The sequence below is a fragment of the Cyrtonyx montezumae genome, unplaced genomic scaffold (assembly GCF_038088225.1).
Source record: "Cyrtonyx montezumae isolate F1298 unplaced genomic scaffold, pur_monq_1.0 scaffold_4, whole genome shotgun sequence".
In the NCBI taxonomy this organism is placed as follows: Eukaryota; Metazoa; Chordata; class Aves; order Galliformes; family Odontophoridae; genus Cyrtonyx; species Cyrtonyx montezumae.
In genome coordinates, this window is record NW_027072045.1 from 17,536,609 (window position 1) to 17,563,295 (window position 26,687).

Genomic DNA, 26,687 nt, shown 5'->3' on the forward strand with positions numbered 1-26,687 from the left:
CTAGGCCCATCTCCCTTCTCCTTTTCCCTTTCCCCTTCCCCACGGTGTGGGCCCGTGGGTCCCCTGCCTCAATTGTCACGGTATTGGGTCAAACTGTCCCACAAACCGCTGACAATTGTGCATTCCCTGTTCCACACCAGCAAAGAAACAAGAAAATCCTTATTGCCTGATATCCCACAATTACTTTTCCTTAGTAGTGACTCATTTCCTTTCTCAAACAAAAAAACCCCAAACACCTTCATTGTGTGTAACACTGAAATGGATGACAGCCTGGATATGAAAGTAATATCAGAAAAAGCATCTGGACGTGGCCTATATTAACTACACAATTTAAAGCGTTTTTGTTGTGTAGTTGGTGCTATTTTTTTTCATCCATTCAGCAAATTGGCTCAAAGAAAGTAATTCTAAAGCCTGGTGCTCAAAAGAAATACCCCAAAGCAAGTCACATTCTTAGGTTCAGTGATTACTGAAAGGATAAACCCTGCCATGAGACAGTGCTTTATTACATTTGAAGAAAAAAACAGGAGCAGCAACTTATCACAGTTATGTGCAATAATGAAGGAACCAATACAACATGGAAACCTGCTAGGTGAGACTGTATGACATCAGATGATCACAGCCTTATGCACCTTCTTGCTCAAGATAATTTAAAATTTTGCGGTAAGCTTGGCGCAAATACTGCTGTTGTTTGAAGTAAACCTTAAAAGCTCCTTTTATAGCAACAAAAGCAATTCCACCCTGAAATAAAAAGAGATTTTGAAAGCCTGTAAAGTTCAGCATCACATCATTGCACGTGTTCTTTGTAAAAGTTTCTTGCTAAATAAGGTTTACTTTCTAATCAAACAGCTTTTTCTTCTGAAGTTAGTAATTAGGACAACTCCAAATGGTAACAGTTTTCTGTCACAATACAGTATTGCAGAGGTTCAGACTATACGTAAGGGATTACAAGATAGACCTACAGATATTTTTGAAAACTTTTATCTCCTTGTGAGTTCGACATAGAATAATGGAACATATTTTAGAACATATTTCAATAACTAAGTAAAATTTGTCTGCTTCTTTCCCCTTCTCTGAATAATTATAGGTGGCACAAATTTGTCACCATTCCATAAACAGACTGTGGAAGAGGCCACTCGTTAAAAATACAAGCATAAAGTGAAATAAAACCAATTTATTATTTTTGAAGTTTTACCCTGTCTTCATCTCAAATCTTCTAAGGGGAAAGACTAAGAAGCCTTTAGTCTGCATGAACAGTTGTAACACCACTGTTTCTTCCACATTAGAAAAGGAAAAAAAAAAAAAAAAGAGACTGAAATGACAGTCAGATCTACGAGGGATGCCAGTTCATGAAACTCAATTTGCTTTCTCTTGAAAAGCTGCAAGCCTAAGAGGTTATTCACAAAGGAGGTTTTTCTCCTCTATTTGTTCTTATGCCTTCGTTTAAGGTGCATGAAATGTATCTTATCAGTCTTATTTCAATAAATTGATTCTTTCAAGGAGTCAACAGAAGCTAATCTGAAAAGGTTGATAATACAAACCCTAGTCCTTGCTTGCAGAGCTTGTTGATAAATACTGATTGCTCATCTACTGTTAAGCTCTGCCTAGCACAATACCAGACATAGGTTTTAGCCCTGTCCAGATTACTTAAAGTCACAGGCAAAAAAACATCTCTCGTGATGCTTGCCCATGGCCAAGACAGACAACTTTAGAAAATCTCCTCTACTGTTAATCAAATGCCACTCAACTTCTAGCTCACTTTACTCTTCTTTTTGTTTTCCTCCCCCAACCCACAGCACTTTACAATCCCATATAACTATTTACGTAACAAATATAAAAGTAACTCACCAAGATTGTCCTTTGTAAATTTGAGTTAACGCTGCTGAACATCAGCTTGCCAACTATTGTGGCAATAGTAGGGAAAACAAGAGCTCCACATAGAATTCGTGTAGCAGAGACATGATCAGCCAAAGGGTTGGCCTCTGCTGGAATACGAGGAACAGGATAACCAATGCCTACAGGGACGAGAGATGAAGAGATAACGTAGTCACTGCCTCAAAGAGAACACAGAAGGAACAAGTCCTGCCCTCCTCTGCTTCATTATAAATCTACAGTGCATCAGCACAGATATTCAGTTTAGTTGCTTTGATAACTCACCCTCTTTTCAGCAGATATCCCATTTCAATTAAGTGACTATATTCACTTTTACTCTCAAATGAGGAACCATTATTTTTAGTAGCTTCTTTCATTAGTAAGGCCTTAACTGAAACCATACTCCTGCTCCTATTGCCCATCCTGCCCCACTCGGTACCATATGAGCACAACTAAAATAAAACAAACATAGTAGAGGGAAGGTATAATCGGCCATACTTAAAGATGGTAAAAACTCACATCCCTGTCTCCTAGATGGAGAAACTCTAACTCAGTATTGCCTTTTCAAATCAATCCACATTACCTGGAAATATGCTGTTCAAAATTTGTAGCTTATTAGAATATTTGCGCCACAGTCTGAGCACGTAGTCCTCCCAGCGAATCATCTTGCCCAGTATTAGCATGACTGGGATAGTGGGAAGTCCAATCAAAAGGAATAAAGGATCAGCTCTCTCCATAACATCAAGACCTTCTTTGTGACCCACAACCTGATAAATATGTATATAGTGGACAAAACAAACAAACAAGAAATACAATTTTAAAGGCTTGTTTTGGGGAGGGACTGTCCACACACTAAGATGACAAAAATCTTTCAAGTAATGTCCTCAGTCTTCCTTTTGCATCCTTGGTTGTTTATCAAGCATAATTCAGGTGAGTGAGCTTCTTGCCCCAGTGTGTATGCCATTAACCTTACAACAGAGGCCTGTAACACAAATCCTTACCATCTCAGCAAAAGTTTAATGTCCTTCTGCATTCATGAGTAAAAGCATTAACATCTGAAGTATGCGAACAGAAAGCTTTCAACAACGCATACAAAAACTTACATTTTTGAATAATTAGTTCTATACTCAAATTGTTTAGATCTTACTCTATAAATGATAAATTGTGTTTCAGGAAGTTTTACTTAGAAGTATCTTAATTAGGAATCCTTTATGCAATAGAGATCACACTGTATGTAAACCAGAGGAAAAAAGCCAATCCTTCAAACCAACGATTTAACCAGGTACTGCAACAACATAGGTGTGAAGTTGTCACCATGCAGTTGCTTAACTGGACTCAAAGCTTGCCTCTTCTTAAGGCCAGAATCTCAAGTGAAAAGTAAAGCAACGATAGAAGGGAGCGTTTAGTTTTCCATTTTGTTATGTAGTCCTAAAGAAGCTATAAAATATTATAGAAGTTACTGTAGAAAAAGGCTCAGTGTAGCAGTTTTCAGAACGATAAGGACTAGTACATTTCACTAAATTCCAGTTTTATCCCTACAGATTTGTGCAGTGCCCTCGTAAGGGCTACAAGAACAAGCTATGGGACGAGGAAATTCATAGATGTACCATCCTGTAGTTGGGAAAGTCATCCACGTGAATGGAGGAAGTCTTGTAAGTCATATCATTTTTATACAGCCATGTGACACTGGTACCAGGGAGACTGCACCAACTCATTTGGTGTTAAAAGTTAAAAGTTAAAATGGTTATCATATGTGAACTTGCAGCAAAAATGTATAAAAGCAGAATACCACAGGGCAGTACCACACAGCTCGAGAAGTAGTAGTTCCATATAACCTACGTGGATGAGCACCAGGTTTTACATGTGAAATAAGTTACGACTCTATAACGTAACACAGAATTAATAAATGCATCTGTATTGTGTATAACTGAATTGCCTATAGGATAGATACAGGAATCAACAACTAAAATAGTAACAAATGTCCTGCTAGTTGTACAATCTATGAACTTTAGCCTCGTAGGTAAAACTTGATAGTTGTGAACAACAGTTAACAGCCCAGCATCTGCCAACATTATTCTTGTAGTTAAACTTCAAGTCCACAAAAGCTGAAGTAGAGACAGTTTTTTCAGCTATCATATTTTGATTACTTCAGATTGTATTATTAATTTAAAGTTGTTTGCATTTGCTGTTTAACCACGAATTGTATCCTTCAGAACATGCACATTTTCCTTTACGTAATAAGGAAAGGAGTTGGGACTGAAAAATTCCCCATGTAACCAGCAAAACTGTTCTGCATATGAAGAAGAGATTAGTCTCTAATCTCAAGACTAGGAGTTACACTACCCATTACCAATAGCCTTGTGCTAAGGGCACTTTTTCTTAAGAACAGAAGTGGGTTCATCAGCCTATCATGTGCAAGGCAGCCAGGAACAACAGTAGTGAGCTTTCTTAGCTGTAGATCATGAACACAGTTCATACAGGCAGAATGGGCTTTATGCAGACTGGCTGCTTTGTGAAAAGTGAAAAGCTTTCTATAAACCCACCTTGAATATACTTGCTAACTGCACTGAAAGTGATAAAAGTAGCTAAACCACATTTTGAGCTGAGTGAAGAAAGGAGTCTTTATTTATATATTGTATTAAATATATAAATTATATATAAACATATAAATTCTTACTTAAATATATATTTTTACATATATATTAATTTTAACGCCCTATTTAAAAGCCTTGCTTTCAAGGCCTGTAAGATCTAGAAGAGGAAATACATGTGTACCTGCATCACTGTCACAGCTCCATATGTAACTGCTGTCCAGTATATGGAGCCCACCATTATTCCAGCTGCAGCAAATGGACATGCCTTTGAGATCAGTCGATCTGCAAGATCCAAAACGTAAACAACTGGACCTATGACAGAGGAAGAGTAAGGTTTCAAGATGCAGACAAACATACTGAAGAAAGCTCTCAGCACCTATTACCGACAGGAAAGCATGAACTCAGCAAAATACAAATTTGACATCCTACATATGCTGCTTACAAGAACATACAGCTTAAAAGCTACTGAGCTGAACTAGTAACTTCTACATACTATTTCATCCATTGAAACATGAGAGAAATATACTCCTTACAGCACTAATTTACACTGCTGTAGTTGACTACGTCCCTTTGCATCTGTTGAATCAGAACGGTTCTGCTATACAAACCATTTATAAGCTTAGTGACTTTTTTGTCTACATTATTTTTCAGAAAGATAAAATCCAGTTAGTTATTATGTTCCATAAGCTGATCTTTAGTGCTGTTGACCATACACAGTTTCATTGTTCATTGACAACTCCACTTTTAAGACTTGCACAGAGCAACAAAGTACTTATGCAGCCTTCGATAAGCAGAGCATAGTCACATCTTTTCTTTTGAAGACTGCAAGAGAAACAGCAAAGCAAAAATCTACAAGGTGAAAAGTCTGGAAACTGAAAAGCAGCTATCACCATGACCACATTCCACGCTATATTTGTGTTTGCCAGACTTCTAAACATCAGCAGAAAAGTAGCAGTCTTGTTTTGTGTTTTACAACAAGCTTTTCAGGATATTACATGTTGTCAGAACGTAAACATAGTTGAGGACTACTTTTCTGCATACTTCTCTTGCTGACTAAATTGTGACTCCCATTTCATGATTTAGTTGGCTCTGCAAGAGAACAATGGGTGTGCTTTCAAAAAAATAAAAGAACACCACCACCCCATACCAACACCAATTCTAGTCAGCTCCAGCCAGCCAACGAAAACAAGTAACAGGAACATCTAGGTGAATTAGGTGTAATTTATCTCAACACTGACATTCTTGTAAAACACTCCCAAATACAGAGCAATATTTTCAATACCATTTGTATGGTATTACCACCCAGAGACCTGATGTAGGGATTGCAACTTTTAACTGGTGTTTGTGCACGTATCATACTGAAGATCCACAATTTAAGCACCTCATTTACACGTAGACTTGTCATAAGTAACTGTAAATAAGGCTAAGCTATGTATCAGTCTAGTAGACAATTCTGTGTAACTAACTTGGGCAGTACATTGCTTAATTAGCTTGTTAGTCCAGCTCTGGCAGAGCATCATGTTTTACCCTACTAATATACTGTTAATTACCTTCCCATGCATCTTGTAGTACAGAATGTGCTGTTTTAGTAAAAAGCTCTAATTTTAAGGGCACCTTAAGCATCATTCTTCACAATAAAAAACACCAGCACCCTGCTTCAAACACACCAACTGATGTGCATTAGTCATTAAGTAGCTGACAAAGTTACAGAGTTAATGTACTCACACTCTCAAGCTGAGCAACTTACTGTTGAATAGGTATCAAATTTAGTCGTTTTTTAAAGGAATGTATCACTCAAAACATACATTTGTTGAACAACCAGTTCAACTGTATTAACAGTTATGTTTAACTTTCCAGGGCATATTTAAAAGGTGGCTGGGATAAGCATCTTGAAATAGCAACAAGGTCATAACTGCAAGTGCTAAATACACTAAATCTTGATAGCTTCCCACAATCACTGAGAAAGTTTAGTGGACTATTTTGAAAATTTACATCATTCTTTTGAAGGAGGTAAAGGCAAGATACATTCAAACCCCCCCAAAACCACACATAACCATCATAATCTGCAAGTCCTGAAGGGTAACACAAAGCACTGAGGCTTGCCTTACACACCTTGGCATGATGGTACAGCAACAGCAGAAGTCTGAGATAAAATATTAACAGACTGCACCCACTGATCCCAATCATGAAAGGAAACATGCTACAGAATTAGGTACAGAATTTTGAGCTTAGATTAGAAAAAATAGTTCCAGTAAACTTTAATTATCCATCTAGGGTGAAAGTAGTGAAGAAGGAAGGCAAGACAAATCTCTTAAGATTATATTAAGGAAGTAGGAAATTGAAAAAATCACCAACATATACATGAAATAACAAAATATGGTAATATTTTATGACCTCAGGTCATAATGGAAGTTTGATGAACCCCAAATCATTTTCTTGGTCTGCTAGATTTGTATAAAATTACACAAGACACATTAAACTTTATGCCTCCTTATCCTTACCATGAAAAAAACTGGCATTGTGAGAGAAAATAGATCAAAAGATTTCACAAGATGCCTGCACGCAAGAGGTGAACGGTCTTATGCAAGAATTTTAGATTTTTCAGAAGCTAGGAACACTGATATTTATACATTTTAGCATTCCAATAAAGTATGCCACAAATTGCAGGATAAAATGAAAATGCTTTTTTTTTTTTCCTCTCCTGTGCATGCATTTTAAACAAACCAGAGGCACTTTTGTCCATTGCCAAAGCCTTCAAGTTTTGTGGTATATCTTCAGTATTCAGATATCAACTCCTCCTCCCTCCCCCAACAAAAGTAATGCTAATTATCAACACTTAATGCCTTTTTCATGGTAAAGAAGATTCCTTTCTACCTTACAGCAGAATTGACTCAAGGACTGATATACCAATTACTTACTAACAAGTTATCACGGTGTTTTACATTTTCTTCAACTGACAGCACACTGGCTACTTTTCCTCCCGTTAGCAATATGTATCATCACTCAAATCTCCTTTCACCTAATTTTTTCAGCTCAAAGTTGTCAATAAAATAGAGACTCCAAGCATTAAAAAAAAAGTAAAGAATTAGGAACAATATACAGAAACAATCCATTATGTTATGATTGAAATGATGCACATCTTACCAAGCTTTGGAAATACTATTAAATATTCTGCATTGCACTGAGGACAAGCAACTCTAGCAGTACTGTTTCCTCTCTGCTTTTCATCCACCCAGCGCTGTAGACAAGTCTGATGCACCCACTTCGTGGAGCCCCTGCACCTGCAAGGTCTCACCCACTCTGCTGTCCGATCATCCTCATCGGTGGCAAAACAAACCCAGCAGCTTCTGTAATTACAGGAAGAAAAAAAAAGATATTTTTGCTACTTTCACGTGCTAAACTTTTGTTCATATTCTTAGAAAATGTATACCTAGAAATGATGCTTGTTGCTTCATTCCTAATCACCAAATACATAGGCTTTTCTTTTTAACCACAGTCTTGTCCTGCAGCATTAACAATATAATATTACAGACAGCTAAGCAGATACTTTTAATACATTCTGAATTTGTTTTTGATCATTAATTAATTAGTTAAAAAGCACTGCAACAGTAGTTCAGCCTCCTAATAATTAAATGCATGAGATATCCATATAATTTGATTTATATGATCAATTATCTCCCTCCACACCGAGCGTTTTATTTTTTTTAACGAAAAATACAAAATCAATGCAGTAGTTTCAACTGAGAAAATAAATCCAGTCCTCTTACATGACAAAAACTTAACACAGCTGATACAGCATAACAAACCCTTTAGATAAATGCATACAACTACAAAACATACAGTTTTTATGTAGGGATGTGTTAAGGGGGTTAACAAAACTTTGCTCTCTCCTCCTCTAGAGGAGAGAAGAATTCGTCACCAGTTGTTGACCTTCTTCCTCTCAGGTCTCCTTCAAAGAATTTTTGCCACATCTCACTGCTTAATTGTATCTCACCTTTATTGCATCACCCCCTCTTGTTTCTGTCACCCCCTGTACATTTGCTGTAAAAACAAACAATGCAATACTACTCACAGCACTGTCCATCTTCCAGTTTTGTCCTTTGCTCCACTCATTCACTCCACACACCCAATTAAGTCTACATTCATAACTCATACTTTTATTTTTCAGTTAAGAACTTCACAACAGAGCTAGTTAGGTTTATAGGTGCCAGTGAGGCCAAAACCGAAGAAGTCTAAACCGTATTCAAATAATGACAAATATATTTAACTAGTGAATATGTCCATGAATGCTCTGTGGATTAAATTATGTTCAAGTCTTCTGTTAATAGGAAAACCTTCACCTTTTCCTTAACCGATTCATTTGATTTCTTGCTAGGTGATCATAACTGAAAAACTTGAAAGACTTATGAGAACAACACCAAAACCCTTTATAGTCTTAAGCCTTTAACAAGTCATGAATAATGACCTGCAAATTCCTCATGTTTTTATCATTAGCTTTATTTCTTTCCATTGACTGCATCTGTAGCAGAAAGAGCTAAATAAAGCCATTTCAAAACAAGCATCTTGGCTCTTGCCACATTTTCCATTTTCTTGTACTGAATAAAATATGACCTTGATTCTTACTACTGAATGAGGCTGCTACTCAGATAACCTGAAATAGAAAAGGTGGAACAAAGCATTGTTTCTGATAGAAACAGAATCCCTTTTTCCTTGATGACTTTTCTACAGAGCCAAATCAATAATACTAATGTATTTTTCCTATACGTCTGTGGTGTTAAAAAGAATAAGAAAGCCATTAAGAGCACCACCACAACACACAAAAAGCAGAACAGTATCATTTCAACTCTGAATATAAGATTACCAATGCATTTTAGATTTAGGTCCCCAGTACCTAGAAGTTGTCCAGTCTAAAAAAAAATTTATTCTGACTCAGATAAAAACTAATTGCATCCACTTTATTTCCTACTAAAGATTAATTCCCTTCATGAAACTACACATGTAAAAAGCAAAGTGGATAGACAGAAAACTGTAATAAAGATCAGAGAGCCTACACTCAAAACGTTATACAATTAATCCAGAAATCCATAGCTTGCTTAAGAAGCTTCTGCAAACCATGAACTGGCATCACTAAGGAAGCTGCTCTCCTATAGCAATAGCACCAACGCACCAGGGAGATCCTCCCATAACAACAGACACACTAACAGGCACACTGATGAATTATGGGTTGTACTCTGTTTAAATATTATTTTCCTCAAATCAGCATTAGATGAGAAGAAGGATGAGACCCAATTAAAGTTATTGAAATCAAATCACCTCAGTCTGTGAGAGATGAACTAGTCATGATAAAGCTTTGTTTTCAAGCAGGAAACACTACACAAGCAATAACAGCATTTTAAAAGTACGTTAGTTGTATACCATCAGTAAAGAGCTCTCACAAATCTCCAAGGCCCAGTAAGCCCACCAGACATTCACAACACTTAATAGAAGGTGATCTGTGAGATTAGGACAACACAGCTGTTTATAGCTCGTTTCCACATATTCAGTGCTTCAAGAGAATGAAATTCTCCCCTTTGGTTCAGTGGCATACACACGTGAAGTTCAAGTACAAACAGAAGACCCCTGAGAAGAAAATTCTTGCAAAACTTTTAGCAAGACCTAGCACTTAACCATTAGCCAAAAAGCATTTTCCTCCCATTAAAGATTCTTCATAAAATAGAAGAAATCTCTTCATGAGCCAATGCAGTAACAGGTGAAAGCATGCACTGGAAGATGTGACTGAAAGCACTCCAATAGCTGGCCATGAAAAGGCAAAGTCCCAAAGGAACAACCAGAGTCCACTATTTGTAAAGCTACTTTTCATGAGCTTCTAAGTTTTTAATGCATAGACAATACTGACAGATAAAATATTACTGATGAATAGCAATAAGCTATCAATAAACCTACCGACTATGCTCTACATACTGTAAAATTATACATAAGTGGAAAGACCAAGATTCCAAAATTAAAGGAAGTTATGCAGCAGCACGCAATGCAGGCAAGCTGCTTTGCAAATCATTTCAGGAGAGTAACACAGTAAGCTCTTTTCTCAAGAAGCAGTGAAACAATACACTGCAAATACTCTGCAAAGCACTTCCTTCTCCTGAGTAGGAAGAAAGCAGGAGCAAGAAAGATCTTGTGACGGAAAACCATTCTCTGGTCACAAGAGACAAGCAAGTATGGCCTATGTGTCTGATAAATGCTATCAGGAAGGCAGTGCCACTTAGCATGAGATACACTAGTTTATGTCATGCTTCTTGGGGGAGAGCAAGTGTTAGAAGAGATGCTCTCAGTTGCAAAGCCTGAAGCATCATGGAGACTTCAGCAGCAGAATGCATGAGACCTATCCAGCAGAATGGTGGATGCTGCTTATTGAAAAATTGGAAATTTTTCAATAAGGAAAAATTGAGATTGCAGCAGGATTAGAGATTGCAAATTGAGATTGCAGCAGGATTAGAGATGGAGCCCTGCTATCTCCCCCAGTATTTTCCAGTTCTCTAAGAATAAAATGCTTTCACTTTCAACCTGAGTTCTGTCTATCAAACTCCAAAAATTCTCACAGTTGAAAAAATGAGCCCAGCAAGGCAGCAGTGCAAAGCTACTCTAGTGCATGACACCAGCTATACAGGCTCCATCATGACTTCAACCAATCTTATTTAAGGCAGTGTGGCATAACAGCTATGTGCCAACTGGGATCATTCAGGTAGAAAGCTTGCTGCCCCCTTGAAACTAAGAGTAACTAATAAAAGGAAGTTCCTAAAGGTAATATGTCTTAATATCCTGCCATTCCTGGTCAAGCCTTTACTACAAAAGTAGTGCTTTTGTCAAAAAAAAAAAAAAAAAAAAACAACCAGCCAGGAAATTTTAAATTCATAAAAATTCATTAAAATCATAAACACATGGCCAGACAATTGCAGCATCCATAGAAAAGCTCTGACTTCCTCTGACCAGAGGATGGCATTGTTTAAACCTCACTTTAAGAAGCTTTTTTATATATTTTTTTATTTTGTTAAAAAAAAAAAAAAAAAAAAGCTCACAGATGACTAACACCCAAAGGCAGTCAGGGAAACACACAAAAGCAAAACAAAATAACTAGCCACAAAGCATACCAGAGACCTATCCATTAACATTAGTTCAGCTTATTTATGTGTTGTGAATAATAGCTCCAATTAAAGAGAAGGAGTTTACTCCTGAGCTAACCAAACTATATAAAGAGATACAAGTAAAGGACAGTTCACAAAATCCTGCTGGCAACTTTATAGCTTTTGGATAAAATTAAACCTTGGATTGCCAGCCACCACCTATTGCACTCAAATCATGCCTTACATGTATTCATGGCCTTTGCTTCTATTTAACTTGGAGTAAGGAATCTCCAGTAGATTTAGTTATCATACGTTCAAGTACATTTAAGTTCTCATTGGGTTTTAGGGCCTAGTTTATCGAAGAATTTACACTACTTGTTGAAGTAATAATAACAACCACTGTTCATTCAGGACAGACCAAACAGTTACTCAAGCATACACCTTCCATAAAGGGTTCACAAATCAATTCTCTTCAGAAGGGCTCAATTTGCTATTACCATACTTATTTCACTTTCTCAAAAGGAAAATGTGAGTAATCACCAAGGTCCAGCAGCCTTGCTGCAGGTCTCTAAATACACAAAGAACTTTGCTGTTACAAACATCTATTTAACTGAAGTGGAAAAGGAAAGCAGGGCCTTCTTGAAACCAAGCAATGGACAAATCAGGCAAAACTACTACTGAGAACAAGCATCTTATTAATGAAACATTACCCGTTTTTACAAATTAAGCTGTCATCATTACTTTTTAGCAGCTTAGCATACACCTCTAGCAATCTAAAACACTAAGCAACTGCTATGGAGCAGTAATGCAAAACTTACCACCAGATACAGGAAATAAACAGTGAATAAATCCAGTAATGGGGGGGTGAAGAGTGACATCAGAAAGCTTACACACAAGTTACTTCCAAAGCTGAAATATGGGTTGGATGTAATTCAAAAAAAAAAAAAAAAAAAAGAAGGCTGAGTAAAAAGTAACAGTAATATGTAATGTAACACTGCTGTGTAATGGTACTACTGTAATAATACAGTAGCAGAACACCTAGCAAATTATGATTCAGAGGTCACTTAGAAATACTTCTTGAATGTTCCTTTAAACATTTTAATCATGTTCGGATTGCCGGCAATAGTTGCAATATTATAGAGCAGTATGTCTGAAAGCTTGGATGAGGAAAATGAAATTCTTTAAAGCCTCAGCTTCTCTCAGTGCTGAACTGCTGAGCAGCATGACAAGTATGTATATGTATAATATAGTTAGTAAGAAGCTAGATGAGGTAGGATTTGTATACTAATATTTACTCTGCCCGTAGAAAGAAAGGCAGCTAGCATGCTCAAGATACTACAAGAACTCCAGATGGCAAGAGGACCACACACAGTTTTCTCCAACTGATAACATGACCTGCTATTAAGGTAGAACACCCAACTCCTGACAGGCAGAACTACCCAATTTTTACACCAATAAGACATTAAAGGAGGATGGATTATTATGAGGCTGAAAAACTTTGTTCTAGCAACACTGCCAGATGTATCAGAAGACAGAGTAAGACTTCAAAGTAAATTTAAAAGTCGTTCTTCCTGTAATTCATCTGCAATCTACTGTATTGAATTCTTACACCAATGCCTACTCCCCAGGGACACATTACATGCTTCACTATGTGCTAAACTTTGATTTTCAACTGTTTCCATGGTTTCCAATGCACCAAATTTACTTGCCAGACAATAAAAGCATAGCAAAACAAGAAACCATATATATCTGTCAAACTTCAATCATTTGAAGCCTCCTGGGAAAAGCACTTTCAACTATACTCTTGATCACAGTCATCATGACCTGGATTCTACACTTAGAGGAAGAAAAAAAGATTACCTGCACCACTGCTTTCAGCAGCTCAGTCAATACATTCTCCAGTTAGTGGGTAACAACACTTCAGCCAAGCCAGTGTATAAAAATGCTGATGAAAAAGCATTTAATCAAGAACAATGCACAGAAAATAACTCATTTAGCTCTCCATCTTATAACATTAAATTACTACAGATAAGAGAGGACAAGCATTAGCCATATCTGTGCATTCTCAAAGACTGGTATCAAGATATTCTTAATATGATGTTTTAAACTGGAGTGTTAAGTACAACTGCCAGTTTCAAGAATAAGATGAAAACATGTCATTTCTCTTTTTAAAAAGCACTGAACTATATAAAACTGTTTAATTTGCACTGGAGAAAGAAGAGAAACTGCATGAGAAGAATACCAATACTGGTGTTTGTAGTACACGTAAAAAGTAGGTGGTAGATGTTACAAATATCAGAAGCAACATAAATAGAGAACAGAACTTTGACATGCCTGAAATTGTAGCCATCTTGACATTAAACCACTACTGTGACAAGCAAAGGATAAAAGATAAGAAGTACAAACTCTGATCCCATTCACAGAGTCTGCATTATGCAAGCACAAACTCCTGCATCAATTTTAAAGCGTCACACAGCTAATGTAAAAATAAAACTTAATCTTTAATCATAGTACAGTTAAAAGTAAACACATTAGCAATGACTTTATCAGTTAAAAACCAAGCTTATGGCTGTTCACATTCCATTCTTAGTTCCATGATTAAAGCAATTTTTCCTGTTACATTCTTCCAAACAAAGTAGAGATAAAATAAAAAATGGAGTCCTAAAGCTGCAAAAATTGGCAGGATGTCTCCAAGCAAATGGCTTGGAATTCAATAGCTTATATAATAGATGCTATTACTCAAGTTATATTCTCAGTTTATAGCTTCTATTTTTATTATAGAATTTACAGTATGTGAGAGAGCAAGCAAAAGAAACCTAGAAGACACAGTCATCTTATACCTTCCTAATATTCATAACAAAAATTTAAGAACAAAGCATCAAAAAGTCACAAAAAAATAATTCAATACAGACTCTAAACCCCAAGAAGAGAGATTTTGGGGAGGTGATGGGCTCACAAATAGATACTTATATTTGGCAGGCATTGAAAATTTGGAGAAGTCTTCAGTAAACGCAAACCAAGCACCAAGGTGTCTGATCATAACATTAAGTAACAGCCCAGCGCTGTCAAGCTGACTGCATGACTCACCAGCACAGCCATCACAAGCACTCAGCACATGGCCTCCCTAACAGTAACCTTCACAGAAGGCAGCCTTATGTCGGCATGTTTTAGCCCAGCATAAAATACTGACTTCTAAACAAAGTACTCAGATGCCAGGAGGAAGAATCTGTTAACAGGAAAAATAAGCGAGGGGAGAACAGAAAACTACATAAAGACATCACAGCTTTAAAACAGAAGTTCTATTATGTATTTTCATGCATGAAACTCCCTGTCCTCTCTACAGTAAAGCAGGACCATAAGCACCAATAAACATTTGGTGTATTCACTGCCACTTGCACTTTAAAGATCTTCTAAAATTAATTAACGTTGTAGGTTTTGGGTTTGTTTTTTTCCCTGAAATTATACATATTAAAATAGTTACTTGGTATATTTGTACTAGTTGACACAAGTTTTCACTTCAGCCACCACGCCAAGGGAAACAGCTAAGCACTATTATGGAGATCTAAGAAGCTATCAATACAGTCTTTTGTACAGCTTTTTAGATGCAACAGATGAAAATACTGTTTGAGTGCCCTGAAAATGTATATACAGTACTAAGATTTTTCAGTACCAAAGATGATAAACAGCTTCTTGGGAGTTTCCTCACCCTGAAAAAAGAGAGCAAATTGTCTACTGTCTGCAGGTAGAACTAAGCTGTTAGGCAGTCATTAAGTTTAAAATGTTCAAGTTTGCACACAAGTTTATCAAAGCAGACGCCAAAATGGAAATCTATACACATAATACAAAAGTCTCAAGGTTAAAATAGCTTCCAAATAACATCCTGACAGTTTTATACAGGTGGGCAAAGGCCTTCTAAAGGTTTGCAATCAGTTTTCACTCATCTTTGCTGATAAAACAAGGAGGCATTATTCTTAGAGCAGCCCTTTCATATTGGAGGAGAGGAAGAAGTGGTCTTCAGATAGAAAACTGCAACAAATCGCTACCACAAAACAAACAGAAATCAGCGTTCTGAAGCCTGAACATAACCAAACTGCAAGAGCAATCTGTAGATAATCTTGCTGAAGTCAAGAGAATAAAGCTTAAAAAGAAGAGCACATTTTAGCATTACGGCTCACATTAAGGTAAAAATAGGCAATGACATCACTAGAAAAAGCCAGTGTGTGGCTAAGCATTTAGCTTTTTAGGTTGTTTTTTAACACATCTGATTGACCAAATTATTAACACAAAATATGAATTGGAAGCTATCCAATGAAATGTTTATCACAAAAGTAAAAACCTAACAAGAAAAAAAAATGACAGCTTCCAATTTTTGAACGAATCAAGTATTTTCACTATGTTTGCTATCAATATCAGCTTGTCACTGACTGCATTATAAGAATTAGCTGTTTAATAGCTTTTTAAATCTTGTCACTTCAAAAAGCATCTGATTCAGCCAACGCAGTTAAAAAGAGCGCACAGCAAGATGAATAATTATTAGTTTTACTGTATGTATTCTAACAGCAACTCTGTCAAGTCACAGTCAGGCCCTCTTGTAGGAAGGCTCAGCATTACAGGCCAGTGCTAACTGCAGTCCTAGCACCAATGGGAAAGCTGTTACTTAGAGCTACTGAATAGCAAACTGTTGAGATGCAGCTACAGACATTACTTCAGAAAGTGAATTTACTCATTATTTATGCCTAAAACCACAGTTATAGAACTACATTTTACAAGCAAATGACACAGGAAAGAAATAATTATGACAGCTGCACTGAAAGTAATGCCTCCTATTTTATTACATTGGCCAATGAAGTCAAAGGCAGGTGGTGGTGGTATGGCAGTAAAGGCTGAACCTTCCCACTAATTCCATTCCATACTGCTGCCATGTGACAGATGGCAGCAGAGGGGCAGTCTGACACAATAGCATCTCACATATGGAGATGTGTGTGCAAAGGTGTATCACTGAACTCCTCCATTTGGAAACAGCAGCACACACCCACTGTCATTCATCACCACTTGCTGAACGTTTATGGAGACCAAACAGAGGATGCGAGTGACTACACTGAAAAATAGCATTTTGTAGCTGACAATTTGCTCTATGAAATAGTGTTTTCGTGCTCTTTGTGTGTGTTCTAGTTTCCATGAAAATAAATAGTAAGCATTACTTTTTGAGCAACCTACATACTTAAAAGATTAAGTTACTAATGAAACCTAGTATCAGAATCTGACAAAGCTCAACAGCTTATCTTCCAACATTACACAGAAAGAACAAGTCTGAAGCATGCACAAAGCAGCCAGAACACCTGGCAAGGCAGCTAGAAGAACATTTAGTAGAAGTGTTCAGTTGGAAGAAGCACTGATGTAAATAAATTGATTAAAAATAATAAAATTTCATTACTTAGACCAGTACTTCAAATATATATATATTTCCAGAAATAAAGCTCCAGAGTTGACTGCATGCAGGAGGTCACTATTTTAAGACTATTACCCTGGTCTGTTATTTAAACAGGAGCCAGAAGAAAAAAGTGACGAAGAGATGGAAAACCCAACTTTAAGGCCAAAAAGAATAAATGGTCTAGGTCAGTCTCCTACATGCCACAGACTACAGAGTTCCAGGAAGTAGTGTCACTTTATGGTCATGACTGCATCTCATGCCTCTTGTATTTATGGTGTAGCAACCTTTCATTTCAGTTAAGTATAAAGTCCTTAGCTAGAAATTTCACATAAGAAATTGATTATATCACAACAGCTATTTACCCTTTTTATTAGAAAGGCATAATTTGCTAGAAATGTGGTCCACACTAAAATTATGCAGGAAAAATAACAGATGAGCCCAAAAAATTTACACGTTATTGCAGATGTTGTCACTCACAAATACATACTGAAGAACTTGATTTTAGAACTATCACCCTTGCATACAAAGTAGTGCATACATTCAGATCTGCAGCAATAAATTACTCATAAAATAGCACATCACCGTTCTCACAAATTCTCAGTGATACCACCTACTTATCAGAAAGAAAACTACTTTTCCCTCCCAATGACAAGTATTACACTCAAATGAATGCCTCATTCACTGAAAAGCTATTATCTGCATCCTTCACTGTGAGATTTCAATTTGATTTAACAGTGTCTGCTCTGTGTGAAATGATAATACATTAACAGTTACTCAAAAGCTTCTGTATACGCACTTGTTACTGCTACCCAGTGTAATAACTACCTGTCATTAGCAGCAGTGATAACAGCATGGAAGAAAAGGCACTTCTGCCCTTCCGAATCCCTAGAAAGGAGCCATTCACAGGTTATGTCTCCTGATGTGAAATACTGCAATGTTTGTCTTGATCATCACTACATACTACACGAAAGCAGTTATGCATGATCTTGAGAAACACCAGATGAACAAACAGTAGAGTTTCCTGTAATCACACTCCATAACCCCAGTATGCAACAGAAGACTCATTCACACTGACTGCATTTTAAGGTCTCACTCCAAGATCTTTCTTCTTGTATTGTAATAAGCCCTGAATTAAATACAAACCCTAAATACTTGGTGCCTTCTTACCATTTCCATTAATTGTTTCCCATAATGCTGCTTCTAAAGCTTCCTATACTGAGTTCAACAAGCTTGCATGAAAGCTGCAGTCATTCTTCATACCTTCTTCTATGCTTCCTAAGCACTTCAAACCTTTCCCCTATCGCCCTCACTGTTAAGCAAGCCAGGAATTTTCCAGTTATTTTAGATGATCAACTCTTACTCCAAATTTACTAGGAAAAGCCTTTGGAAAGGGCCAGAGATGTATCCTTTCAGCTTTGTGAAACTAGTTTCTAAGAACATTAAACGTGCATCAAACCCCGGGAATCCATATATCCAATTAAACAACAGCGAACTGGTCTGGCTGGTAGGTAACCAATTTCCTTCCTACTGAACGCTCACCTAAATCTTCCATGACTTCCTTCACTCCTTTCTACACACCATTTGGTTTTAACAGTTTTTCATAAAGTTTATTGTAATATTATCATGAACACTAGTAACCTTTGCACCTTTACTAATACTGGGAAGACCCTAAAGTCTCTTCCAGGGTAGAAGAAATACAGAAGAAAAAAAGAAGGACATTTTAAAAATGTAAGCTTTAAAAAAAAAAAACAACTGCAAAGACATGACAAAAGATTCTAGATTTTAGCATGTCACAGTCCCAAATGCTGATGAAGCACAAAAGAAAAGCTTCAGTTTTATTAGGCAGTCATCTAATTACATCAATTTACTGTTTGCAACACAGATAAACACCACCTCAGACACTTCCCACTGAATTAGGACCTCACACTATGTTAAAACAGCCACAGACAGCAGGGCAGCCACTCAGAATATAATGATTTCTTAGGCATCCAAAATAATGAAACATTACATATCATCAGAGGACAAAGTTCAGGATGAAGATGAAACTTAGTTTCAGGTGTGCAACATTCTTCCTAATCTTCCTCGTTCTTCCTTTCTACACAATAGGTTTATTACCATCTTCCTCCTATTCAACTTCCTTTTTATTCTCTGTATTCCCAGAAAGTATAACAGTGCTTCTAAAAACAAACATACAAAAACTATCCCCATCTGTTACTTCTTGCAAAAATGTTTCCAGTTCCTGATTCTCAGGCTCCTTAACAACATCTCTTCTCCTGGTTTTCTAAAAAACCAACAACTAGCTTTCCCTCTTCCTCTGTCCCCCAACAACTCACTTTTAGTCTTTTCCTGCATCCGACTGGAATTCCTCATCCTCACCTTTCAAGTGGTGTAAGCTCTGCCCTTGCCAACCAGAGTTTGTCTCGCCATCACCTGCCTGCTGACAGCCTATATTTCAGTACAATCCTTTTTCCTTACAAAAGGAGAATAACATCAGAGCATCAGGGTTTGGTAGTTCTTTTTTTTTTTTTTTCCTTTTTTGTTCTTTGTGATGAAAGCTTGATGGGTTAATCAGTAGAGGACAGATTTCTGATGGGTTCCCACCTTCGGAAACAGCCGGCTGTCACGCCTCCGGCGCTAACACCGCTGTTGTTGCGTTGCCTATAGGGGCAGGACTCAAGAGCTTCCCGGATGACTCAACGGCGTACAGTGGGAATCTCAAATCCTCAGCAGAACAGGGTGAAAGTGTTTCGTATGCAAATACAAGTAAGCAGAGGAAGAAAGCGTAACAAGAGCGAACGCCTTTTCTCCACTAGACTTAAATCAGAGCAGCTTACAAGTTGCACTTTTTAACAGCAACACCAAAAAGCAACTACAGGTCTCTCCAAAGGCAACAAAGCTAACAACAAAGCCCACGAGGCCCGGCTAAACTCACCTCGCCTTTCAAGGCCTCCGGGAACACCCCAAACGCTTCCCGTGCCTGAGTTACCTACCGCTGCACACTGATGCACGGCCGAGCTTAACGCGGCCCAGTCCACCCAAGAGACAAAAGCCACGGCGAGCCCAGCCCACAGACGCTCTACTGGGCCTCCCAGAGCCGGTCCTCTCGTACCTGTCCATGGTCTGCGGCAAGGCCAGGCCCGTCTGCTCCGACATGGCTCCAGCAGTGGAAGGCGCGGGCCTAGCCAAGGGCCCGCAGCCCGACAAAGGGGCCCAGCGCAGGGGGAGCGGCGCGTCAAGCCGGGAGAAATCGGGGCCGTGCAGCAGGGCCGCCCCCGCCACACACCTCCCTCGGCGGGCGGGACACGCGCAAGAAGACACGCGCACGACCCGAGCCTCCGCGCGCCCGAGGTGAGAGGCGGGGGCGCCTCTGTGAGGTAAAGGCCGAACGCAACCACGACATCCGCTCCGCCCTATTCCACACCGCGCCTGCGCCTAGGGTGCAGCCGGGGCAGCCGGGAAGTGTAGTCCTGCGGCCTCCGGGGGCTTAAAGGTCCCGCGGGGTACACTCCCCCCCGTCCACTCCCCTCCCTATGCCGTTCCTCTTCTAACCGCTGCCCAGCACTACGCGCGGGGCAGGTAGGGGCCGCGCTCGTGTACAAGGCTCTGCTGGGGGAGAGGCGGCACCGTGCCGTGCCCCGCCCCGCGCGCTCCGCACCGGCCCGGGGTCGTCGAGCGGAGAGCGGCGGGAAGGGCCCTCGCGCCTCCGCTCTCCCTCACGGGCAGGGGCCGTTACGCTCCGCAGCCCGTCCCGCACGGTGGTGCCGCTGCTGAGGGCGGGGAGCTGCAGAGGAGCTGCCGCCGGCCGGCAGGTGCAGCCTGTGCCCCTGGGGAGGGCGGCCCCGCGCGGGGTTGGGGGAGGGGCCGCGGTCGCGTTGTTTTCTTGTGTGAGGGGAGAGCTCCGCAACCCTGAGAGCGGCCCTGTGTGCTTGGGGAAGGGGGCTGGTGGGCGCTGGTAGCGCTTCCACTGCAGCTTATACAAGTGGAGAAAAAGCCCCGAAGTGCTTTTAAAATCCACTGAATGCTCTGAAGTCGATACACGGCCTAAGATATAGGACTTTAGAATCTGAAAAGCCGCGATGGCACGAAGGGGCAGACAGCAGCAGGGAGACGTTGCTATTGGCTCCGCAGGGCCCTCTCCCACTCCTTCGTCAGCCCAAGTGTGTGTGCGTTGGCACACATGAAAAATTCTGCGTCTTTTATGTTCCCCACGTGAAGGGCAGTGTCACTCCTTGCAGAGACACTACATTCCCGATTCCTAGGAGGGCTGGTAAAGATCAGCTTTAAGTCTTCCTTCTCAAGTGTTGATCGATGTGTCGGTGTATCTAATAACTGCAGCTCTGCTGCATGTAACCAGTCCTCTAAATCCTGTGTAAGTTATATCTTGCTTTGTTATACTGTATTTGCTGCGCGAGGTAGCAGCTTTCCAGGCCAGCTCTGCACCTGTGCACCTTCTTCAGTGCTCATCAGTTCTTGCTTGAGATGAGCAGAATTTGCCGGCTGGCTCTGTACAGCTGCAGAGATCAGGTAGGACAGGAAGGAGACTGCAGTGAAAGTACTTTGTCTTTTGACCCTGCTGTTGTAGCTAGGGGAAAATCAGTCTGGTTTTGAATCTGTGGCAGGAGAAAAATGTGCATAAAAAAGTAGTGTTGCATCATTTTCAGATTATAGAATAAAACAAGTGTATAAGCTGGTTACACTGTCAGACCCAATTTTTTGTACATTATGCTGTTTTTGCTATTGCTTTGTTTTTCTCAGATCTTGTTTCCCGTTCATCCTTTATTAGCTGGACTTAGACTTGCAAGCTGTGTTCTATGTATAGAATAAGGAGGGTGTTGTCTGTTTTCTGATTACCAACGCTATCATCATCAGGAGTGCTAAAGCAGTTATGTTTAGGTATTTTTTGCTTATAGAAAGTATCTGTAGAAGCAAGTAGGAAGAAGGGAGTGTGCTGACATACTATCCAAGAAAATCTATTTGGTACTTTGTCTTAGGATAGTAAATTCAATTTTTCTTGCACTACTGAAAAGTATTGTGTGTACAGTGGCCTGAGTAAACCATGTGAGCATGGCTTCCTGGAAGAGAGCATAATACTCACTTTCCCAATTACAGCTGCTTGTGAAATATTAGAGCAGTATTAGATACCAGAGTCTCTGGTTCCTGGTCTTCATCTGGAATAAATCACTGTCTGTTGGCCAAAGTAGTGATCAAATAGACCAGCCAAATGCTTGGGTTTTATATATTTATTCTGAAGTAGAAGTAAGGAAGTCTTATTTTATTCCTAGGATTCTGGTATTTGTACAATTTCTGTGTTTTTGTTTTGGGGTTGGGAGGATAAGATAGTTGCCCACCATTTAGGATAAGGCTATGAGGTTGTGATTAGCAGCAATGGCTGAGGGCAGTAGTTACCTGAATAAATGTAACTGGAATCTATCATCACCTGGCTACTATATGAAGCTTCAGAGCAGTCTCTCACAAAGAAGGTTGCTTTGCCCCCAGCCAGGGAGGGCAGGATGGCAAGAGTGGTTGAAAACTGTGTATTGGGTCGAAAACTGTGTATGTGGTAAACACTTGGCAGGTGTGTACATTGTATTTCCTTGGAAACATGCAATATATAAAGACATGACAGACTTCCTAACATCTTACAAGAAGCTTGGAAAACCCCAAATCTAAAATCCGTTTTGTCTTCTCAATTTCCCAGGCTTTGTTAGACAGCTCAGGTTATGGAATTTCTATTTGTCCTCTTAGAAACACAGTGTGGAATTAAAATACATAAAATAACCAAGAGTGTCTAAATTTGAGAGAACTCTTCCTTATTCCCTGACAGAGCAAAAGTTGTCATTCCATCCTCATCACTTCCCCCTGACAGAACTGGATATGCAGCTGCTCCATTAAAATGCTTTCTTTATTCTCCCCAACAATCTCTTTCTTCCATTCACTCTCCCTATTCCCCTTTACTGTTCCTTTTCTTTCTACTTATTGTTTTTATTACATTGGCAATATATACAAACTTCAGGTTGGCCCTTGCAGCTATTTCATTTTTTAAAATCATTATTTTCTATATCGTCCCTTAATGGAGTCCTCTTTGTTCATTCCTTCTGTCTGTGATGGTTGCGCTGACTCGTTTGGTCCTCTCTCACCTTCACCTGTCGGGAGCTGCATTTGAGCCTGGAGGGGACTCCCAGAGGAGGACTCCCTTTTGCCAATGCGAAGTGTAGGACGAGGACTGCTACCTCTTGGGATTTGGCAGAACTCAGCCTCATTGATGCCAACTGTTGTTAGCAGCCATTTTGAATTAAATCAAACCGCACACTTGGAGGCAAATACAGAATTAGATGAAAACTATCAAAAAGTAATATAGGTTAGAGATCTCAGATTTATGCCAGAAAGTCACATTTTAAAATATTAAACTGTATGATAACAAACTTGCACAGATTTAATTAAACTTATTAAAGAAACGGATAAACAATTAACATTAGAATAGCATGGAGGTATATTGAATATTTACCTGTCTATTTCAGCAGTACTACTTTAATACTGTTCTTTTCATCTACAACATTGAAGCTGCTGGAATTATTCACTATTTTTAACACAGCTAGGTAATCTCTCAGTATGAAAGTATTGGTTTTTGTTGATTCTGTATTTTAACTGCTGTGATAACTGCATATCCAACTAAATGGCAAGATCACTATATTTTATATTTGCTTGATTCTATCTTTCTAAATACAAGGAGCTCTCCACTAAGCTCAAATGAAACAAATGTAAACTGAGGAAAAAATCTTTCTACAATAAAACTCAGTTTTTGTAGTAACATACTTCATTTTAACCTTCAAGTTAGTTGGAATATTCACTTTCTGACAGTCTAGTATGAGTTGTTAGCTCTAGAAGGCTTAAGTTACTTTATAATGAATTTCGTGAAACAAAATTGTGTTCAGTACGATCTTAGCTGAGTTAGCTAGGCTTACTTGAGCCTTTCTTACATTTGTTTCTTTGGAGCTGGCCCAGGCCGAGCAATAAAGGTATCAGATTAATGAAGCTTTTGTGTTCTGATACAGCTGTTGTTATTATCTTTTAACTTCCAATTACAAAATAGTTGGCTGGTAGGGGGAAAAAAAAAGTTTTCCTTCTAGGAGCTACTGGATCAAAAGCTTCCATTAAACCTTAAATTTCTTTGGTTATGTAGTGCTTCTCTGTTTGTGGCTGTTATGATTGCTCTCATTAATATTTGATCTATGAAGTGAAGCTGTCTTCTGTCTCCTTCCACATAGATCTTCACAGCATCTGCAGAGCAATGACCCAAGGAGCAGGAAGGGACATAAAGGAAGAGTGTGGAGTGATCAGAGCCAACCCTGTACTAGCTGAGCTTTCAACAAATGAGATATTTTCAGCTGCTGTAAGAAAGCAATTTTCCTGGCCTTTAATGATTCAGAGTAGTACAAACAGGTTAGAGCAAGTGTTCAGAGACTCTTAATTACAGCATTAATTCAAGGCAAGTGGAATACACTGTCCAACACAAATAGACAGCAGAAAGCAAATACAAGGGTGGTTGAACAAGCTGCTTTCAACTACCCTAATTTATCTTTCTCAGAGTTGGGCCATAAAGCTATGCACATTTCATTCTTTAGAAAGACAGCCTGAAACTTTATAAAACACTGGTATTTTCCCACTTCAGATTTCTGCTATGTGCTTTTCATACAAGCCTTAGCATTCTTTTCCCAGAATTATCAATATTATTGATTACCCAGAACAAATACACAGAATAATTCAAAGATCAGCATTGGATGGAATACAAGTGCCTGCAGACTAAATTCTGAACTGTATCTGACCTATACCATCAACATGGGACTCATGCCTTTCAGGCTGTGTATTGAAGTAGAAGTTGGAGATCTGTGGATAGTGGTTGTAGAAGGAAGGTAGCTGAAATGAGGAGCTGCAGAATGGAGTGAATGTGATGGTAAACAGGAAAATGTTTATTTTTTTCAGAGTAGTATTATTATTATTTTTCTTATTTGAAGGCTTTTACCTTGTGACAGTAGCGAAGTGAAGAAACAATTTGCAGTTTGGAAGTTATTCAGATAGTACAGGCCATGTGCAGATTTTTGTTTTGAAGTCTCATACTTGCCCTATTTGTGTTTGAGTCAGAATGCTTTTAGAAATGGTTTTGTGACAAAAGATTCCCTAGTGGTTTCCTCAGCTAAGCAGTGTGGCATGATCTCCTTTATAACAGCTGTGACTTTCTTTTTATAGCTGATACAAGTTTGTAAATAATTTCTTGTACATACACAAACGGGGAGTTTTAAAGAAAGTTTGGGAATGCTAGAAGCACTCCTTTGGCTGGCGATTGCTGCTCCGTGTAGCTGCACGCTCTGCCTTCACAAGCGCTGTGGGCTCCGAGCTGAGCCGTCCGCTCGCCGCTGCAGGCCCTGCCCGTCCGCCCCCGTCGGACTGCAAAACCCAGAATGCCGCGGCTGAGCATGCGCTGAGAGCTTCCAGTTGTCAAAGTGCTCTTGCCAGAGTGGCCGATTGTTTGTCACACACCAAACCCGAAAGAAGAAAATAAACACACTGTTTTGTTGAGCATTAGATACAGAAAATCCAAAGGTAACTGTTCCTTAAGAATTTCTGCATTGGCTGCGTGGGTTACTGCATGCAAGCAGAGCTGGTATTGCTGTGGGGATATAGATTTCCTGTTCTGGATTATCTGCACAAATACTTATAGCACCCTTTGATTATTTGCTTGTGTATGGTAGTCCAGAATTAGACATGGGTGGCCTTTCCTTTCCTTTCCTTTCCTTTTTTTTTTTTTTTTTTTTTTTAATTATTTTTATCCAGTATTTTTCCATTCAGACTGGCTTTGCTGTTATAGGTAGGTCCTGACCTTGACAAGAGAGTCGAATTGTGGTGATTTTACCTTTAAGAAACAATATGAAAATGAATGTGGATTACAGTCTTTAGGATAAAGTTCAAAAGCAAATAGCCAAGTCAAGGTACGTGTGTGAAGTATCTGCCGTGCGAGTCACTATAGATAACCTAGTGACTAAGTGATTTAAATATACTTTATTTATGACAGAATTGCAACATTTCAGCTGCCTTTTTTTCCCCTCTCTAAATACACTTTTATACTGATAGTTGAGGACTAGGGAAGGGATAAGTGATTATCCTTTACCTCTCTGCTGTAGAATCATCAAATGATTTCCTGCAGTCTTAGGAGTAATGGTGATTTTGCTGTAAATGCATGTGAAAAGCTACATGGAGCTTGGTGGGTTCTGTTTTTTCTGCAGCACTGCTTTAAGCTGTCTCCAGGTTTCTCCTGCCCCATTGGCAGCAGCAGGGCTGCGGGCTGGATGCAATAGTTTGCTCTGTTTTTGGGAACTTGCCCTAATGTTGTCTCACAGCATAGCCATTGCGTGAACCCTTGCTATTTGTTTCATATGGAGAAGAGAAATACTGGGGAACAAGCCAAGTAACTTAACCAATAGTAGAGACATATCCTTAGATTCATTTGAGGTGAAAAGTTCATGAATTACTATATAGAAATTAAAATAATAATAATAAAGATGTGCATAGGCTGTCTCAAAACTGTTGTCAGGGGTCACTGGCTTTGCTCTTTGTCGCTTTTCTTAACCAGATAATTGTTTTGGCTGAACTTTGTTGCATTGAAACAGCAATCCTAAAAAG

The 26,687-nt window shown here is 39.0% G+C and overlaps 2 protein-coding genes across 2 annotated transcripts in view; one reads left to right on the forward strand and one right to left on the reverse strand.

The window, feature by feature from the left end:
- Positions 1–463: 463 nt before the first annotated feature.
- MARCHF5 (membrane associated ring-CH-type finger 5) lies at positions 464–20,330 on the reverse strand. The gene is made up of 6 exons (XM_065746742.1): positions 20,122–20,330; positions 7,608–7,810; positions 4,645–4,775; positions 2,453–2,636; positions 1,846–2,012; positions 464–738 (listed from the first exon to the last, which is right to left on the reverse strand). The coding sequence occupies exons 1-6, from the start codon at positions 20,163–20,165 to the stop codon at positions 622–624; spliced, it is 846 nt and encodes a 281-aa protein (XP_065602814.1). The 5' UTR covers positions 20,166–20,330; the 3' UTR covers positions 464–621.
- A 5,205-nt stretch (positions 20,331–25,535) lies between these two features.
- The window catches only part of CPEB3 (cytoplasmic polyadenylation element binding protein 3), a 77,054-nt gene continuing 75,902 nt past the window's right edge, over positions 25,536–26,687 (forward strand). The window contains exon 1 of the mRNA XM_065746730.1: positions 25,536–25,610. The gene's annotated coding sequence lies outside the window, so the exon portion shown is untranslated. The remainder of the gene's footprint in view (positions 25,611–26,687) is intronic.